The 20,273-nt window shown below is 45.0% G+C and overlaps 1 protein-coding gene across 20 annotated transcripts in view; it reads left to right on the top strand.

Annotated features, from left to right (window-relative positions):
• The window catches only part of ADGRG2 (adhesion G protein-coupled receptor G2), a 183,372-nt gene that overhangs the window by 52,357 nt on the left and 110,742 nt on the right, over positions 1 to 20,273 (top strand). For 17 of the 20 annotated variants that reach the window (XM_027099715.1, XM_027099697.1, XM_027099695.1 and 14 more), the window contains one exon: positions 9,174 to 9,316. The exons of 1 other annotated variant lie outside the window; for it this stretch is intronic. In XM_027099715.1, the coding sequence (XP_026955516.1) occupies positions 9,174 to 9,316 (143 nt within the window). Of the gene's footprint in view, positions 1 to 9,173; positions 9,317 to 17,064; positions 17,246 to 17,404; positions 17,829 to 20,273 lie in introns of those variants that run through there. 2 more of the 20 variants (XM_027099712.1, XM_027099714.1) reach the window with 2 other exon arrangements.

Genomic DNA, 20,273 nt, shown 5'->3' with positions numbered 1-20,273 from the left:
GATGCTAGCTGTGGTTTTTGTTGTTGTTGTTGTTTGTTTTTTGGCAGATGCTCTATCAGGTTGAGAATATTCCCTTATATTTCTAGTTTGTTGAATGTTTTTATCATGAAGAGGTATTAAATATCTTCAAATGCTTTTTCTGCATCTATGGGGAGGATCATGTGGTTTTTTTCCTTTATTTTATTAATATAGTATATAACAGTAATTGATTTTTGCATGTTAAACCAACCTGCATTCCTGGGATAAATTACACTTGGTCACAGTGTATAATCCTTTTTATAAGATGCTATGGATTTTTACATCTGTATTTATGACAGATATTGGTCTGTAGTTTTCTTTCCTTATGATGTCATAGTCTGGTTTTGTTATCAGGGTAATACTGGCCTCATAGAATGAGTTGGGAAGCATATCTTCCTCTTTTATTTTTTGCAACAGTTTGTGAAACCCGGTATTAGTTCTATAAATATTTGGTAGAATTCACCTGTGAAGCCATCTGGGCCAGGGCCTTTCTTTGTGGGAGTTTGTATGGTTACTTATCCAGTCTCTTTACTTGTTATAGGTCTACTCACCTTTTCTGTTTCTTCTTGAGTCAGTTTAAGTAGTTTGTGTCTTTCTAGACGTTTGTCATCCAGGGTATCTAATTTGTTGTCATACAGTTGTTGATAGTATTCCTTATAATCCTCTTTATTTCTGTAAGGTTGGTAGTAATGGCCCCTCTTTCATTTCTGATTTTAGTAATTTGAGTCTTCTCTCTTTTTTTCCTGGTCAGTGTAGCTAAAGATTTGTTAATTTTGTTGATCTTATCAAAGAACCAACTTTTGTTTCATTGATTCTGTTGTTCTTCTATCTTATTAATTTATGCTCTAATCTTTATTATTTCAATGTTTTTTTAATATTTAATTTAATTTATCTTTATGGCTGCATTGGGTCTTAGCTGCGGCATGTGGGATCTTTCGTTGTGGCCTGCGGGTTTTCTCTTCCCTAGTTGTGGCGCATGGGCTCCAGAGCGCATGGGCTCTGTAGTTGCAGCACGCAAGCTCTCTAGTTGTGGTGCGCAAGCTCAGTAGTTGTGGCACACAAGCTCAGCAATTGTGATGCATGGGCTTAGTTTCCCCGTGGCACGTGGGATCTTAGTTCCCCGACCAGGGATCAAACCCGTGTCCCCTGCATAGGAAGGCGGCTTCTTTACCACTGGACCACCAGGGAAGTCCCAATGTTTTCCTTTATAAATGAAAAGAACTATGGCTTTAAGAGGCAGAGAGAGTTGCCCTAAGAAATTAACACACATACCTTTTATCCTTTCTTTCAAATGTAAGTCTTAAGCTTTGGAAGTATAAGATGAATCAAGTATCAAGATTCAAGATGCACAGTACAGGGTTTTCATATAACCCTGTCCACCATAATTAATCAATCTTGCGTGAATGAATGTGTTAGAGAGTGGCTAGCTGATCACTAAAACTAGATCCTCTTCCTCCTGGGCACCTAGGTGAACCGCATTTCCCAGCCTCCCTGCAGTTAGGTATAGCCATATGGCTGAGCTCTAGCCTGACCAATAAAATGCAAGCAAAAGTGAAGTGCACCATCCAGACCTGGCTCATAACACTACCCATTCATAGTCCTCCCTCCCTTTCCCCCAACCTGCTGGCTGGATGTTGGCCCTCAGGGCAATCTTGAAAGCCATAGACTGCAGATGGTAGAGCCTCTCTTACTGGCTGTGTCTACCCTGTTCATCCACACTCAAGAGTAGTGTAACCAAGTTCCATTGTGATTTTTGTTATAAAGAAGAAAGAATTGAGACTTTCCAGAATTCAACCCTGAGATGACTCTAAACCCTGTAGATACAAAGTTTTCCCACTTGAATCTGCTGTAGCCTCTGTGTGCCTGAATCTTTAGAATTTGCATGGTGATTTAGGAGGTATAAAGGGCTGTCATATATTATCTCATTTAATCCTAAATGAATGTAATGTCAATGAGAGTGGAGAATATGCATATCTTGGCCCCTTCCTCATTCCCAGCACCTCCCGAAGTATCTGGCACATAATAGGTACTCAATAAATACTTGCTAAATGAACGGATAGGAAAGCTTGATTAGTTTGAGGGCATGGAGAGAGAGACTTACAAGAACCTAGAAGCAGTTTAAACTGTGGTTCTTATGTCTAGAGCAATATTAATGTACAGTATCAGTGCCTGACACATAGTAGGCATGCAATAATATATATTATTTATATACCTATAATGTATATATAGTATATACATCATGTATTAGATATCATATATACTATTATTATATACTTTAATAAAGCATAATTTTACTAATTAATTTATTTAAATATATATAATTGGCATTAGAATGACTTGAGAACTTGACCATCTAGCCAGAGTAAACTTGATGAATAGGCAGAATCCAATAAGAGGCATTCAAGTATTTCAGCCCTCTGAGATAGGATAAAATTTCACAATAGAGTGAAGCCGTAGATAGATTAGGTAAATCCAATCAGACAGTGAAGCACTCTGGATTGAAGAGTTTTTTTATTGACTCTTATCAGATGAAAAAGGGGAAAGAAGTTACAAAAGTAAATAAGCCTTGACTCGAACTTACTCTGGGGATTCTGAGAGCAAAACTAACCTCATTTATGGGATCTGAACTTGGAGTTTTCTGTTGGGATGGCCACTATGACAAAATGTTGGGGCAGAGGGTGGGACCATAAGGCCGTTTGGTCGTAAGAGAGATCACTATGAATGTCTGTAGTTCCAGATCGCACATTCTGACCAAATCTCAGCCAACTGAGAAGATAACCCCAAAATTCACATGGGGTGTGACTCCAAATTGCTTGCAATGACATCATTGTCTCCTTAAATGGACCTTTAACCCAAGGTTTCTCCACCTTGGCACCATTCTTATTTTGCACTGGATAACTCTCTTGTAGGGGACTGTCCTTTTGCATTGTACCATATGTAGCAGCGTCCCTGATCTCTACCCGCTAGATGCCAGCGGAATTTCTTCCCCACTCAGATTGTGATGGCAAAAACATCTCTGGACATAGGCAAATATGCCCTGAGAGGCAGAATCACCCTCTATTGAGAACCACTGCTTTAACCCTATGAAGATTTACAGTTCAGTGTAGAGCTAGATAAATCAGTCAAACCCACAGTATTAATATTTTTGTCTTAGATGTGGAAATTCTCTGTGTATATCTATTTGCAATGTTTAACATAATTTTGAGTACTTGACTGTCTAACAAATTGGCCTTATGTTTCTAATTTAAAATGTGTACATGACTAATTGATTTAGGCTTGTGACAACTAGTTCACCAAGTTTGTAAACAATATTAGAACATTTGAGAGAACTTATTTGGAAGTTTAATTTATTAAATATATTAGAATCAGTGACATTCTTGAGGAAGTTCTTTGTTAGGAAACAACTGATATATTTAAACAGAAAATAAAATATATTAAATGTGTAAATTTGGCTTAAGGACTTCCCTGGTGGTGCGGTGGTTAAGAACCTGCCTGCCAATGCTGGGGACACAGGTTCGAGCCCTGGTCCGGGAAGATCCCACGTGCCGCAGAGCAACTAAGCTGGTGTGCCACAACTACTGAGCCTGTGCTCTAGAGCCCGCGAGCCACAACTACTGAGCCCTTGAGCCACAACTACTGAAGCCTGCATGCCTAGAGCCCGTGCTCCACAGCAAGACAAGCTACCCCAGTAAGAAGCCCGTGCACCGCAACAAAGAGTAGCCCCCTCTCGCCACAGCTAGAGAAAGCCTGGGCGCAGCAACGAAGACCCAACGCAGCCCAAAATAAATAAATTTATTTAAAAAAAAATTTGGCTTAAAATTATTTAAAAGAACTTAACTGTCAAAGTCCCTGTAAAGTTATTGATAAAATGCAATTATGTTTATAAGGAAAACAACAAGATTTGTAAGTTGATCTTAAAAGCTTAAGAAAGATCTAGGTTTTTAAGTTTTAAAATTTGCTAATTTAAATCAAATATTATTTCCAAGAACCAAATTAACCTCTGAATAATATTTTCTGTGTGCGAAAGCCATCCCTGAGGACAAAAAAGAACTTCACGTTGACAGTAAGAAGTTAGTTGCCTCATAAGGGGTGTGACTGATGGTTTTACACATAGTCCCTGGGGGGCTGTGAGGAACAGTCTTTCATCCTCTTATTTCACAGAATCACTTTCTGGAATGATGAATAAAATGTATGAGTAAAAATGAGAAAATCGAGGGGATAATATGGGGAAAAGTATTCCCTCAAAATGAGGGAAAATGTTATGGGGTATTTATTTATTTAAACGACCATTTTATTTTATTTTATTTTTTAATTAATTAATTTTAAAGTTTTTGGCTGCGTTGGGTCTTCGTTGCTACACGCGGACTTTCTCTAGTTGTGGAGAACGGGGGCTGTTCTTTGTTGTGGTGTGTGGGCTTCTCACTGCGGTGGCTTCTCTTGTTGCGGAGCACAGGCTCTAGGCACGTGGGCTTCAGTAGTTGTGGCTCACGGGCTCGGTAGTTGTGTCTAGCGGGCTCTAGAGCGCAGGCTCAGTAGTTGTGACGCACGGGCCTAGTTGCTCCGCAGCATGTGGGATCTTCCCAGACCAGGGATTGAACCGGTGTCCCCTGCATTGGCAGGTGGATTCTTAACCACTGCACCACCAGGCAAGCTCCTTGGGGTTTTTTAAATTGAATTTGAGGGGGAAAATATTCAGGATAAGTTGTCAATACTCTCTTAAACGTGGAGTAAGAACCAGCGCATCTAACTTACAGGCCCCGATTTCCCAGCCCAGCTCCCGGGAAGAGCCTGGTGTTGGAAGGACAGGGGCGTAGAAGGTGGCCCTGGTCAGCTACACGCTCCACCTGGCACACGCCTCAAGGACAGTTTGGGGACAGCTCTCTGAAAACACAGAGCAGGCAGACACGTGAGCTGAGAGCTGTCTGAATGAACTAGGCCCTGCACATGCTCTGCTGGTGGCTCTCGCCTCCAGTCTCTGTCCTGGAACCAGCTGCTGGAAGGCGGGCCTCAGGGGCACAGGTGCTCTGCTGGCTCTGGGGATGCCGCCATGTTGCAGCTCTCTCCCGCCAGGGGCCGCCGGTGCTGGGCTGCACACTCAACACTTTGCCTTTATTATCAGTGAGTCCCCCCAGAGCTGGCTGCTGTCTTACCCCCAGTGACAGATGGAGAAACTGAGGCTCGGAGGGGTGGCCACTCAGCTAGGGAGGATAAGCTGTCAATCTTCTAGGCAAAAACCAGTGAGTTAAAAATAAAGTGTCAGAAGAATCAGAAAATAATCTTATCATAAAATGAGACTGATTTGGTGAAGTCTCAGGTAGCAAATGCTACATTCAATGAGCTTGGGGTTTAGGGTTGTGTTGATTTCTGAATTTGTTTGGTAATATGGTGAACCATACGTCCAGAAAACACTAAACCTTTTTTTAAAAATCACGATGTCATTGGGTTCTTTGGTTGTCAAATTTCACTTGCATATAATTGCCTCAAAGTGTAGGTACAGCATTTGAAACAAAATGAAAAAAAAATTAAACTGATAATGATGTTCTTGGTCTCTGAATAAACTCTGTTTTTAAATAGAATATACCAAGCATGGTAGTTTTAAAGACCAATCCTAATTTTGTGAAATACATTTTTATTTTTCTAAACTGGAAAAGAACTGTATGTCTGTCAAGTGCACTGAAGATAGGCAATGGAGAAACAGGTTTGATTTAATTTACCAAAAAAAAAAGAAAAAAAATCCCAAACTTGGTTATGGGTTTTTTTTCCCCTTACAATTAAAACATATTTGTATTTTACATCTTTAATAATGAGTAACTTTGGGAATAAATGTTTATTTTAGTTGAAAACGGTACAAAGACTAAAATATTAATGAGGGGGTCTAGAAAAAATTTGAGAGGCAGGGATGGAAATAGAATGATTTATCTTGAGAATTATCAGTACCAATATTAGTAACCACTGACATTGATTGAACGTTTACTGTGTGCTGGATAGTCTACTAAATCCTCAACACCAGTGCTTCTCAAATTGTAACGTATAAGAATCATTTGGGGGAATTCCCTGGTGGTCCAATGATTAGGACTCAGTGCTTTCACTGCCAGGGGCTCAGGTTCAATCCTTGGTCAGGGAACTAAGATCCCACAAGCTGGAGGCCCAGCCAAAAAAGGACTAGGATCCCCCAGTCCTTTGGGGATCTTTAAAATGCAGATTTGCAGATTCTGTTTTAGTAGGTCTGGGGAGAAACCTGAGATTTTGCATTTCTAAGAAGCACCCAAGCGATGCAGATACCACTGTCTGGGTTTGTGAACCAAACTTTGGAGAGCAAAGTTTTAGTTGGATCATCTCATTGAATTCTCACAGTAACTCGATGTACTATTAATGTCTCCATTTTGCAGATAGAGAAACTGAGTCCTAGGGAGATTAAGTGATTTGCCCAAGTAGTGGGGCTGGCATTCTGACTCTAAATCTACATTTTAAAATTAGAATCATCTAGCCAGTGGTTCTCAGTTCTGGCTGCACACTAGACCCACCTAAAGAGCTTTTAAAAATACTGATGGCCCCACCATTTAAATCAGGTTCTCTAAGGATGGGGCCTAAGCATCAGTATTTATTTCAAGCTCCCCTGGTGATTGTAATGGGCAGTCAAGTCTGAGTACCACTGGTCTGTGTCAACCCCATTCTTTTACAAATAAGGCAATTGAGGCCCCCACCACAAAGAGTCAGTGTTTGTGACCAGGAACCCAGGTCCCCTGATTTAGTCAGTATCTGAATAAGAAGCCACTGTAATACAGGCTGGGGTTGGAGAGGGGGAGATGTTTATCTCTGTTGAAAAAAACCCTTAATTTAAACCTTATTAAACTATCAGCTAAGAAAAGCCTACAGGGCACTTACCGTAAGACACTAAAGGGACTTCCCTGGCAGTCCAGTGGTTAAGACTCTGCTCCCATTGCAGGGGACACAGGTTCAATCCGTGCTCAGGGAACTAGATCCCACATGCTGCAACTAAAGACCCGGCACAGCCAAATAAATAAGTAAATATTTTTTAATAAAAGACACTAAAGAGGATCTAAAGTAATTTACATTATTTTGAGGAAAAAGGGTACTTGATTGTTAAAAAAGCAGGATCAGAATGAGCCTCAGAAACCCAAAAGAATGTAAGGAGTGGTGGATATGCTGGGTCTTAGAACAATTCTTTTTTTTTAAATTAATTAATTTATTTAATTTTTTATTTTTGGCTGCGTTGGGTCTTTGTTGCTGCATGCAGGCCTTCTCTAGTAGCAGCGAGAAGGGGCTACTCTTCGTCGCAGTGCGTGGGCCTCTCACTGCGGTGGCTTCTCTTGTTGTGGAGCATAGGCTCTAGGCGCCCGGGCTTCAGTAGTTGTGGCACGTGGGCTCAGTAGTTGTGGCTCGCGGGCTCTAGAGCACAGGCTCAGTAGTTGTGGCACACGGGCTTAGTTGCTCCTCGGCATGTGGGATCTTCCCGGACCAGGGCTCAAACCCGTGTCCCCTGCATTGGCAGGCGGATTCTTAACCACTGCGCCACCAGGGAAACCCACCACAATTCTTCTAGTCTATACTGGGAGAAAATTAAAAAAAAAAAAGAACAACAAACTGTACTTTGATTGGGCGCAGTAAGATTGTGTGACTATCTCAAGAAATTTCACACCTATCCCCAGTGTGCATAAGATCACCAATTCTGAAGATTTCTAGATTCACTAAGAAAAGTTTACACTATTTATGAAATGATTCATCCACTCATTCAACAAATATTTGTGAAGCACCTGCTATATGCTAGACACTAGATCCTGAAAATATGGCAGTAGACAAGACAGATATAGAGGTTACAGTCAGAGAAGGATGCTGCCCGTCCTAATGCTCTTGCCCTTGACTTAAAGGGGAGGAGGCATGTGACTTAGGCTTAGCCAATCATTATACTCCATCCATCTCACCATGTGATGGTTAAAGCTGGGCCAGTGAGAGTGTGTCCCTGAGATTATTATATTCAATACACTGAACCCTGAAGCAGGAGTTCTGTTTCTTCTCTGGGATTGCCATCTGGGCTAATAGAAGCTAAGGGTGTCTTCAGCCATGTCTCATGCAACTTAGCATGGAAGAAGCCCTGTGAGAAGGGGGTGGATAGGGACCAGCTGCTGAGAGAGAGACAGAAATCCGATGACATAATTTGAATTCCTGTATCCAGAATCTATTCCACCTCTGTCCTTCCCAGATATGTGAGCTGATAAATTCCTTTTCTTACTTAAGCTGGTTTGAGTCAAATTTCTGTCATTTGCACCCAAAAGAGCTCTGACTCAGACTTACTGACTCACTGAATGAACAAGCAACATGAACCTCTGAGTTTTTCTAATACAGTGGCTCTCAGACTGTGGCCCCTGAACCAGAACCTCGGCCTCACCTGGGGACTTGGGAGATGCAAATCCTGGAATCGTATCCCAAACTTACTGAATCAGTAAGTGTGGAGGAAGGGCCCAGACATCATTTTTAACAAGCCCTCCAGATGATTTCAATCCACACTAAAGTTTGAGAAACTGTTCTAATACAGCCCTTTCCATAGATGTGAAACTAGAAGCCCAGAAAAGGGAGGTAATTTGCTAAAGTTCACAAGACTAGTCAGAGGTTGCTTTAGACCCTCTTCGTAATCCAAGGGCTGTAGGGTTTAAGAAAGGAGGGCCACTTGGAGTTTTGAGGGAAGTAAACACATGGATAGGCAAATAGAAGGGGGAAAAATATTTTGGGTCAAATAATACAGTACGGTTGGAAACACTTGCTGTGTGTTTCCACAGGAGTTTGGAGAATGTCTTACTCATCTTGGCTCCCCAGCTGAGCCAACAACAATGTGTTAAAGCTCCATGGCCAATGGCAGGAATCCAGGAGAGTCCTTTCTGTGTGCCAGCAAAGAGGAATTTCTTAGAAAAGCTACAGAAATTACGCTACTATCACATTTCACTTTGTGGAGTGAAAGAATAAAGAGGATGAAACAAAAAGCAGGGAACTTCAGTTATTCCTAAGAGTCCCACCTCTGCAGCTGGGAGAAAGGGATTTTATTGTTGTTCCTGCCAGGGCAGAAGTTCCCCGGAGGGAAACTGGGCACCTCACCTGGTGACTTGGAGAATAACTTGCTTTTTTTGAACTTTTTTTTTCAGGTGGAGGAAGAGAGCAGCAGTGTTCCTGAGTGTCCCTGGAAACTCTATTTAGTAGCCTGCTTTCTGAAGATTTGCCCACCCTGCCCTGGGGACGTGGTGTATCCAGAGGCAAACCTAAGAAAAAAGAAGCCCTGGCACCATATGTATGAAGACTTCTTCTGTCCTTCTCCTCCTCTTGAGTATACAGATAAGCATAGGAGGGAGCAGAGCAAAGAATCAAGGGAAGTTTCTGGCACTACCGGTTTCAGAGAGTACAAGCTTTTAATAGCCAATATACACTTTTGCTTTGGTATATCTACTCAGGCAAGGCCAATGCCCTCCAGGAAGTTACCTGATAGGAAAACGAAAGCATCACCTCCTCTCATAAAAATCCATGATTCACACATTCATTCATTCATCAGTTACTTATTAAATATCAACTACGTGTCAGGCACAGGTCTAGGCACTAGGGAAACAGCAGCAACAAAAATAGTAAATACTAGGGCTTCCCTGGTGGCACAGTGGTTGAGAGTCTGCCTGCCGATGCAGGGGACACGGGTTCGTGCCCCGGTCCGGGAAGATCCCACGTGCCGTGAAGCGGCTGGGCCCGGGAGCCATGGCCGCTGGGCCTGCGCGTCCGGAGCCTGTGCTCCGCAACGGGAGAGGCCGCAACAGTGAGAGGCCCGCGTACCGCAAAAAAAAAAAAAAAAAAAAGTAAAAACTACAACAACAAAAACAACCTTGCCCTTATGGAACGTATGGAACTTTCTGTCTTTTTGGGGAGAAAGACAATAAACAAAACAAGCAAGTACAGAGGCAATTAGTGCTATGGAGGAAAAATAAAACAGGGAAAGAGTAGAGACAGAGCTGGGGGTGGTGAAGAAGGGAGTTTGAAAGGATAAATAAATAGGGCGACCAGGGAAGGCCTCACTGGAATTCAGTGTGGCCTTGGTCATAAACCCTCAAGAAAGATCTCTTGAAGCTGGAAAAGACCCTGAGAAAGAGACTCAAACAATCGATCAAGAAATAATTTCATCAGGTAACTACTGATATCTACTATGGTATAGATGAGTGCTCATCAAATATTCCATGTACTTTCCTACATTTCCCAGCCTTCCCTGCATTAGGTTGGAGCCATAGGACTAGTAGTCGCCAATCGTTTGTGAGCAGAAGTGATATGGGGCTTCGTTGGTGGTGCAGTGGTTAAGAATCTGCCCGCCAATGCAGGGGACATGGGTTTGAGCCCTGGCCCGAGAAGATCCCACATGCCGCAGAGCAACTAAGCCCTTGCGCCACAACTAGTGAGCCTGCACTCTAGAGCCCGCGAACCACAACTACTGAAGCCCATGTGCCTGGAGCCCGTGCTCGGCAACAGGAGAAGGCACCGCAATGAGAATCCCGCACACCACAACGAAGAGTAGCCCCCGCTCACCACAACTAGAGAAAGCCTGCACGCAGCAACGAAGACTCAACGCAGCCAAAAAGAAATAAAAATTAAAAAAAAAAAAATCCTGTTAAAAAAAAAAAGAAGTGATAAGTATCATTTCTGGGCTGAGGCATTTAAAAGCCCAAGTGCTTCCTTCCCCTTCCCTTGCCTACCTTGGCCATCTTGGAGGCACATGCTCCTGGCTGATTGTCTGCCCTCAACCCGCTCCTCTCGTCTCATTTTTTTTCAGGCATTCATCTTTCCCTCATGCAGCCCATGTGACTCAAGGTACACTGAGCCCATCCTTAGCTGCAAAGCCAGTGTGCTGGGTCTAACCCAGTGGTTCTCTTTAAGTGTGGTTCTTAGGCTAATGACATCAGCATTATTTGGGATCTTGTTAGAAATGTACAATCAGAAAAGTAAATTCTCAGCCCCCAACCCCTCAAGACTACTGAATCAGAAACTCTGGGGCTGGGGCCCTGCAATTTGTATTTTAATAAGCCCTCCTGCTGATTCTGATGCAGGCTTATATTTGAGAACCACTTGTCCTCACCAATCATGTTAATCACATTCCCCTTGATAGTGATTGGTTCCTGAATCCAGGTTTAAGCCAGTCAGTGTCTGGCATTCCCCTGGCAGCTGAACTGGTTCAAAGGGAGTCATGTGACTTAAGTTGGCCCAAGTCAGACTGAAGAGAAGGCTATTGAAGCCACAGTTGAAGGAGGATTTTTTTCCCTTCCTAAGCTTTCCAGGACCCTGCTCCTTCCCTTACCCCTTTTGATGGACACGAGTGAGGTTGCCTTCTTTGCCGACCATGAGGGAAACTAGGCTGAGGGCAGAGCTGAAAGGATCACAGTGAAAAGGAGCCAGAATGCTTGCACTGTGCCTGTTCCCTGAAATAACACATTTCCTTATGATTTAAGCCAGTTGGACTTGTGGTTTCTTGTACTTATAGCCAAAACTGTCATAACTACAAAGAAGTTATGAGACCAAGGAAGTATGGGGCCAATGGGCATACCAAAAATATTCTAGGATGATGAAGGACGTATTTAGTTAACAGGGATTTTTTTTTTTCCACCAAGTTCTCAAACACTAGACCCAGCTAGAATGACTGTTATAACTTGGGAAAAGCAATTTAGGACAAATAAAATGGAGCATTACTTCATGCACTGGGTCCCCAGGTGGTGAACTGACTAAAAATACACAACTAATATTTTTTTAAAAAGAGGGGGACTTAAGTAATCTTCTTAAGTGAAATGAAAAAAATGGAGTAATACACAAGATGAGCCCAGAATATATTGTAGTTCCAGAAAGTAAGAAAGTGCTCAAAAAAGAATGGAACGCAGGAACCAGCCTCAAAGAACTCCCAATGACTGAAGCCAAGACAATTTGACAACAAAATAAATAATGATAGCATTGGATAATAAACCAGACTAAAGTAATTACCCATGAGTCCGTAATGATATAAATAAATAATTGAATAAGTAAAGAAATGGGAGAGAAGATATAGCTCTTCCCTATAGAAGAGTTCCAATGAATTAATGTAGAAGGAATGAATGAAAGAAATGGAAAAGCAGTTAGAACACCACAGTAATCATTGTTGCAAGTGTGATCCACTGATGGATGCTAAAATTAATGGAAGAAGGTTTGAAGAGAAACAGGATATTTGTATAGTCTCAAAGTATCTTCCTCAAGGGAGAAAATGAACATAGAAGACAAACTAGGGTGTCACAGGGCTGTGTATGTCCAGGGTTTTCCCCTGAAATACGCCCTGTGGTTTCAGACACAGGTAAACAGATTTGGTTTAAAATTGCATGGCCAGGACTTCATGGGTTCCTCCAAGAAACAAGAAGGGGATCAGAGACCTTCAGTTAGGACTGAGCTGGATGAGGCCTGGCCCAAAGTGTTGTCCTCTGTGTTCTACTCTCTACGAACCCAATGGGTTCGTCTTCCTCACCGCCCCCCCGCATCTCTACCCCAATGCCAAGGCTGCTCTCTGGAGGCAGGGTGGTGGTCAGTTGCACAAGCCAATGCCAGTGTGCAGATCTACTGGAATGCATCTAGTTTCCTCTCGATTTTCTGGTTGGTTATTTGTGTTGGCAGGGGGCCATGCTCAGTTCCTCCCAAACTGGAACACATTCTCTGGAAGGGCTGGTCCCACCATTCTCATCTTGGTCGAGGTCAAAGTTTCATTGTTCATTAAACTACCATTTGTAATTTTCATCGAACAGAATGACAATCTGTCCAACCGTCTTCATTCAGTATTTCAACAAGAGAGAGTCTTTTTGCCTCCCACGAGAGTGTGTGATTTACTTATCTCTTCCATTGTGCAGTAGGTTCACCACCATCACAACTAGCGCAATGTTCTGGAGCAAAATTTTGTTGTATCACACGGTGACTTCACTCACATCGGCAGTGACTGGTTTCTCACCTAAATCCACCAAAGCCTACACCACAGAGGATAAGATCACATCAGCAGACACTTCTCTGGTCTGAGTGAGTGCCTTGGAGGGCTGGGATCACCTCTTGCCCATCTTCATCCTGCCCAGAGTCCGGCACATAGTAGATGGGATAGTCATCAGTGCAGTTCATCAAAGTATGATGAACTACCTCTCCACTTCTAGGTCCTTGTAGGGCTGCATTTCTCGGCCCTCTGTGCCTGGGTGCAACTATGTGAACAGTTCCAGCTGATGAGTTGGGAGCAGAAGTGTTGCACATCACTTCTGGGCTGCAGCACTGAAATGCTTGTGGTCCAGAACTCTCTTTTCCTTCTAGCTAAGCAACCAGCCGTGTTTGAGAAGGTGGCTCGTCAGTCAGCCTGGGTCCCTGAGTGACTGGAGGAAGTAGAGGTCCCTGTTCCAACCTATAATGACAACACAATGTAAGACGTAAACCTTTGTTGCATTAGCCATAGAGATTTTGAGAGTTGTTTGTTACTGCAGCATAACCTAGGATATCCTCACTGATACTGTAGGCATTAAAAACAAATGTTTGTTGAATGAATGAATGACTTAAACCAGAAAGGATTTCTGAGCAGTGGTAGCTCCAGAGTTTCTATAAAAGGGAAATTCAAACTTGGTAAGCTGATTACAGTTTTGTGGGAAGTGGGGGCCATGTTGGCTTAGGGGAGTTTTCTTGTTTTGTGTATGTAGTACACTGTTTTTGTTAGATGCCTTTTATTTGGGCTGTTGGAGTGTTGATGGAGATTATGGGGGCCTAAAAGACCCCATGCCAACTCTTGGCACCACCACTGGAGTTTAGATTGACATTGTTACCAGCTATGTATTTTTTTTTTTTTTTTCTGGCGGTACGTGGGCCTCTCACTGTCGTGGCCTCTCCCGTTGCGGAGCACAGGCTCCGGACGCGCAGGCTCAGCGGCCATGGCTGCTGGGAGGATCCCACATGCCGCGGAGCGGCTGGGCCCATGAGCCATGGCCGCTGAGCCTGCGCGTCTGGAGCCTGTGCTCCACAATGGGAGAGGCCACGACAGTGAGAGGCCCGCGTACCGCAAAAAAAAAAAAAAAAAAAAAGATGTAAAAACCGAGTATGTTCATCATCATCATCATCATCATCATTCTAGTTCCTCATCCCACTCTTTTGCCTTGCACCCAAGTCCCATGTTCTCTTTGTGCTCATTTCCCTTGGGAAATAATGAATCTGTTTGAGGCCATTGTGTAGTATATTTTTAGACTAGCCACAGGTAAAGTTGCATTTCCAGTTCTAAGGAGAGAGCTGGGCCCTGAGCACTGGCGAGCTGTCCTCCTCTGCCACCTCCCTTTGCTGCCCACATGAAGGGGTCCAACCAGTGGAAGAGGGCAATGAGACAAGGACTTATGCCCTCCCCACTCAGTCTCTGCCATGTTTCCTGACCAACCGATGTCTGGGGATCAAACTCTATCACTGGTTCAAAGACCCTGTGGGGCAAGAGCCAAAATTGCCCGCTCTCCAATTGCTGGGACGTCAGCCCACGGGCTGTGGATGATTTAGCCGCAAATCCTAAGCGGCCACGGCCTTCCTTCATGTCACCAGACAGTGCCTGTGTAGGAAGCGTGTGACCAGGGCCCCCTCTCTCGGAAAAGGCAGAGAGCCCCATGGCTGGAGGGGCCCCTCTTCAGCCCCAGCCTCTTTCCTCTTCTGTTGATCCTGATGGCAGAGTTTTGTTGATCTGAGCGTTTGTCAAGGAGAATGAAAGTTTGCCTGGAAGTCCATCAAAATAGGAATTTAAGTTTTAGGCAGTATCTCATTTGTGTATTTTAGATATAGTTCCCCAAAGTGCCGTTTTTTTTGTTTTTTTTAACGGCCAGGTTGTTTAAAGGAAAAGCATACTTATTCTGGTATTGCTGTTTAGAATTTCAAGCAACTTTTTTTTTTTTTAACATCTTTATTGGAGTATAATTGCTTTACAATGGTGTGTTAGTTTCTGCTGTATAACAAAGTGAGTCAGCTATACATATACATATATCCCCATATCTCCTCCCTCTTGCGTCTCCCTCCCACCCTCCCTATCCCACCCCTCTAGGTCAAGCAACTTTTAATATGAGCTCTACATATATTAACTTTTTATTGAAGTAGAACATACATAGAGAAAAGTACACATATCATAGGTGAGCAGCTCAATGAATTTTCACGAACTTAACAGATCCATGTAAGTAGCACCCAGATCAAGAAACATTACCTGTACCCCATAAATCCTTATCATCCTTATAACTGCTTCCAGTCATCAGCTCCCCAGTGACCACCATTCTGACTTCTAACTTCACAGATTGGTTGTGCCTGTTTTATACTTTGTATAAATGGAACCACACAGTATGTATGCTTTTGTGCCTGACTTCCTTCGCTCAACGTTGCTTATGAGGTCCATCTACACTCAGCGTGGCAGTGGCTTGTGCATTCACTGTCTGGTATTCCATTTTGAGACTATACCACTGCAATGTTTTCAAGCCATTCTACTGCTGATGCACATTTGGGGAGCTTCCAATCTGGGGCTATTACAAATATATGGCTATGAACATTCTCGTTCCTTTCCTCTGGTAGACATAGGCACTCATTTCTGTTGAGTATATACCTAGGAGGGGAATTGGGACATCAGGTAGCTGTGTGCTCAGTTTTAATCGATTCTGCCGAATAGCAGTGTGTGAGATTTCTGGTGGCTCTACACAACATGAAGTCTTTTCTAACATATGCAAGTGTTAAGTTAATGCCAATGGAAACAATTTAACCCTTTGGAATAGCATTCAATCTATTTATTAAAATATACTATTTTACTCTTCATCACAATTCTGCCTCCAACTTGTTATGTAACCTGGGTGAGCTTCCTGCCGTCCACTTCCCCTTAATCCAACCCTTTCCATTCATTTATCTAGCTAGAATGTTGTGAGTGTTAATAAACTGGTGTTTGCAAAACAAAATCGACCCCCTCCTGCAAAGCGGAGTATACATCTCACGGGTGTTGTGTTTAATATGGCAGAGCCAGACAGGGGTGTGCTCTGTAGATCTGCACTTTATAAACATCCTCTCCAAAGCTCTGAATGCAATTCAGAATCTAGAATTTTGTTTTACTGGTAAAGAAAAATGGAATATTCTCCTGTAGATTTTAACGAAAGAAAGGGAATGGTGCTTTGAAAGTGATAAAGCATCTTGCAAATATTGGAGTTAGTTGACTACAAAGAGGAGGGCTGGAGAGGGTAGTGTGGGGATGGTGTAAAAGGGGCCAGAGAGGGAATTCAGAGCCCTTTTCCCCCTGGCCTGTACAATCAATTCTTACTGTAGAACCGAGCTAAGTTCCCCTGGGCCTCGGTTTTCCCATCTGTAACATTGGGTACTTTGACAAGCTGGTTAGGTGATCTGTAAATCTTATCTGGATCTAGTTTTTATTCTAGACTGTGCAGAGGCAGGAGATGCTGACAGAAAAGGTAGAGGGGACCAGGGACAACTCACTTCATATACTACCCCCCACCCCCCAGCAGTCAGAGCGCTGGGGATCCCAGTTTCTAGGTATCCGGTGTGCCAGGTAACCATGGAACCAAATTCGTTCTCAGGACCCTTTCCTTTTACCGACCTCTGTAAATCCCCCTCCAAGCGGTCTGACCTCTGCATCAGGAATATTGTGGCAGAGGGGCGACCTCGGGGTTCCCACCCATCACAGTACACGGTGCTGAAAGTGGTGGGACACGCATTTGGGTAACAGGGCGATCCCTAAAGGTGAGCGGCTGGGTCTGGAGACTGGAGGCCCCTAGGAGCACGCCGAACCGGACGCGGGGCAGCGGAGGTGCTCGCGGTCCAGGGAGTCCAGAAGCGCCACGCGGGCCTCTGCAGGGTGGTGTGGGCCGCTCGGCCCGCGGCCCCTACTTCTCTCCCCGCCCCGCAGCCTGGAACTCCCCCCGGCTTCGGGCGGCCGAGCTACTCGCTCACACCCTCCCCCCTCCGCGCCCCGCCCGCTCCCCGCTAGCTCCCCACCTCCGCGTCCAGCCTCGCAGCTGCCGAGCGACGGACGCGTCGGACGCGCCACGCCGCGCTGGGCCGCTGAAGAGCAGGCCGGCAAACCGTCCGGGAGCGGCGGGGGCGGTGCCCAGCCCGCGGGCGGGAGGAGGAGGGCCGCGGCCCGAGCGAAAGGGAAAAAGGAGGGCTGGAGGGCGCCAACAGCCAGCCCGTCGGCGGGGACCGGCAGGTAAGCGCGCGGCGCCGGGATGGGTCTGTCTTTCTCGGGTTCCTGAGACCCGGCCGGGGAGCCGCGGAGCTGGCGACCAGCGTGGGCGGCTCGGGCGCAGCGCCTGGACCTGGAGTGCGACGGGACGGCGGGGCGAACGCTCCCTCCGCCCGACTGCGGCTCTGAGCCGGGGCCCTGGGCCGCCCTAAAAGGCGGAGGCTGAGGGCCGAGCTCCGGGAGCTGGCACCCCGACAGTGGGAGAGGGCGCGCCGTGGGAAAGGGGGCTCTGGCGACGCGTTCTCCGAGGGAGAGGGGCGTGTGTATCCAAAAGCTTAAAACGGGCTCCAGCTCTCCCCAACCCTCCGCGAAAAAGAGCCACGAGCTTTGTTCGCGCGGGCGGTCTTCGAGACCCGACTGGTGGGGACTCGGTTTGCCGCGCCGCGCGGTGGGTGCGGCGGAGCCTGCGGAGCGCGGACGCGACCCGGGCCCCAGACGACTTGGCGCGGCAGCGTCTGGCTGGACGCAGAGCAGGTGGCTAAGGGCGCGGCGGGATGGAGCGGCAGCCAGGAGCCTGAGGCTGGGGACAGGAGAATGGAGGTCTCGGGTGAGCGCTTTTCGACAGGGACTTGCCATTTCGAGGCTCCGGAGCTAGATACGTTTCAGGTGAGGAGAGGGAGCGCTGACGGTCTCCTGAGAGCCAGATGAGGCAGGCAGCAGAGGTTTTCCGTGGCTGCCTCGACAGTGACACTTATTTGTATGTACCGTCCACACGAATTCCCTGGGGATCTTGTAAAAGTACAGATTCTGATTCAGTAGGTCCGGCTGGGGTGGGGCCCGACAGTCTGCATTTCTGACAGGCACTCAGATGCTGCTGCTCCATGGATCACACTTTACACCGCAGGCCCTGCAGAAGTACTTTTTGTCCAACAGGCTGAAAACCTTAGGAAAACTGGGACATTGGGAGAGGAGGTCCTAAGACTTTACAATCCCACCTCCACCCCAAATACACACATTTAAACGATTGCTACTCATTTAGTAGCAAAATGCTTTACTCTTCTTACTGGGTTACCAGCCAACTACATTATCTGATAGTAGAGCTGGCTTCATGGGCATGCAACCTGTATTTGGTTTAATGTTCTGCTGTTGCTGTCGAAATTCTGAATAATTTTTGAACAAGGGACTTCGCATTTTTATTTTGCACTAAGCCCCACAAATTATGTAGCTGATCTTTAGGCAGAAAAAGGACCCATTTCTTTCTTTCTTTTTTTTTTGTTTTGGCTGTGTTGGGTCTTCGTTTCTGTGCAAGGGCTTTCTCTAGTTGTGGAGAGCGGGGGCCACTCTTCATCGCGGTGCGCCGGCCTCTCATTGTCGCAGCCTCTCTTGTTGCGGAGCACAGGCTCCAGACGCACAGGCTCAGTAGTTGTGGCTCACGGGCCCAGTTGCCCCGCGGCATGTGGGATCTTCCCGGACCAGGGCTCAAACCCGTGTCCCCTGCATTGGTAGGCAGATTCTTAACCACTGCGCTACCAGGGAAGCCCAAGGACCCATTTCTTTGATCCGTGTTCAGAGCTGGTGGGTGATGGAGAGTGAAGGTTTATTAAGCAAAGACAAGCTAGATGTTACAGTTCCTTCCATCTTTCTCAACTTCTTTTCAGTTATTTTAAGAGATAAGCCTATGAGTATAATTTCAGTTCTACATGGTATGACAATATTTATTTTAAAAATAATATTAATAACCTATTAAGAGCTTAATTATTAATACAATTAAGTTCGATGTTGTAATAGTTTGTGAATTGAGTGACAAAGGCGTGTGCTATTTTCAAAGGATTTGGAGAGTTTTTATTTAGTGTCCCAAAGTTTTGCTTACTTAAGATCTAAAATGAGCTGGACATTGCTAAATTGGCTGCTTTTTTCAGCTCAAATGCAAAGCTGGAAAATAAAAAGTGGCCAAATTTTGAAGCTGTTCAGGGGTATTGCTTTACAGGGCCTCAGTGCGACGCCAGCCCCTATCGGATTCCCTCTGCTTTTATCATTCCCACATCCCTGCAAGGTGACTTTCATTAAAAGGGGGATAGAGCAGACTTTGCTATTGAAAAACACTGAAGAAATGCAGGGCCAGCATTAGTGTTTTCTGTGAATAACTCTTGCCCCAAACCCACAGACTGCAGGTGTGTGTACTTTTCTAGAGAAAAAATAAAAAATGTTGGAGACAGAGAAAAGAAAAAAAATGGAACTTTAATTATGGATATGATTTTGTTCAGCAGAGGGAGGAAAAAGCCTGGGAAATGGCATTTCATTGGCGGGTTTGGCAGGCAAAGGAGAGCTGCTGTGTTTCTGGTACCATGAACAGCCTTCCAGAAGTGGCAAAGTGAGTTTGCTCAGGTGTTAGGGAGAGCCAGTAAGGAAGCTGCACTTCCACGGCTAATGTGGTCATTCTGGGTGCTCCAGTGTGGCTGTGGTGTGCCTGAGGCTGGTTGGGGACTCAGCGAGGGGGACATCACCGTGAGGTTCCTAGTGCTTTCACAGCGTACACGAAACTGACAAACATATTTTTCCATTTTGTTGCCTGAGAGTGCCAAGATAGTTCAAATACACAGTACAAACTGGGAAGAGCACCATTACATTGAAAAGAAAGAGCTGGGGGTCGGGGGGGAGGGGAAGAATGCATTTCTGTGGTGGTAATAATTCTGAAGATAGAAAGGAGAGATTCTGCCTTTAGTAAAAACCTGGGAGCTGCCTTTTATGCCTCACTGAGAAAGGCCTTCGCTACCTCAAGATAGAGGAGAACAATTTTTCTGCTAAAATGTTCATGGTGTTAAAAATACATGGTCTTTAATCCACATGGAAATTATCTGGGGGTTGTGGTGTGAGGTGGGAGATGTTGGACGTTAAGAAATGGGGTAAACATTTGGGAAAAATTGTCATAAAATAAATCCCCTCAATCAAAGTCTGTGAACACTGTGTTCCATTTTATTTATTTATTTATTTATTTATTTATTTATTTCTTTTTCGGTACGCGGGCCTCTCACTGTTGTGGTCTCTCCCGTTG

Source organism: Aethalodelphis obliquidens, unplaced genomic scaffold, assembly GCF_003676395.1.
Source record: "Aethalodelphis obliquidens isolate GAN/ISIS:26980383/991018 unplaced genomic scaffold, ASM367639v1 scaffold137, whole genome shotgun sequence".
NCBI classification, from domain to species: domain Eukaryota; kingdom Metazoa; phylum Chordata; class Mammalia; order Artiodactyla; family Delphinidae; genus Aethalodelphis; species Aethalodelphis obliquidens.
The sequence above is the reverse complement of the archived record's forward strand: the minus strand, read 5'-3'. Positions and strand labels throughout refer to the sequence as shown.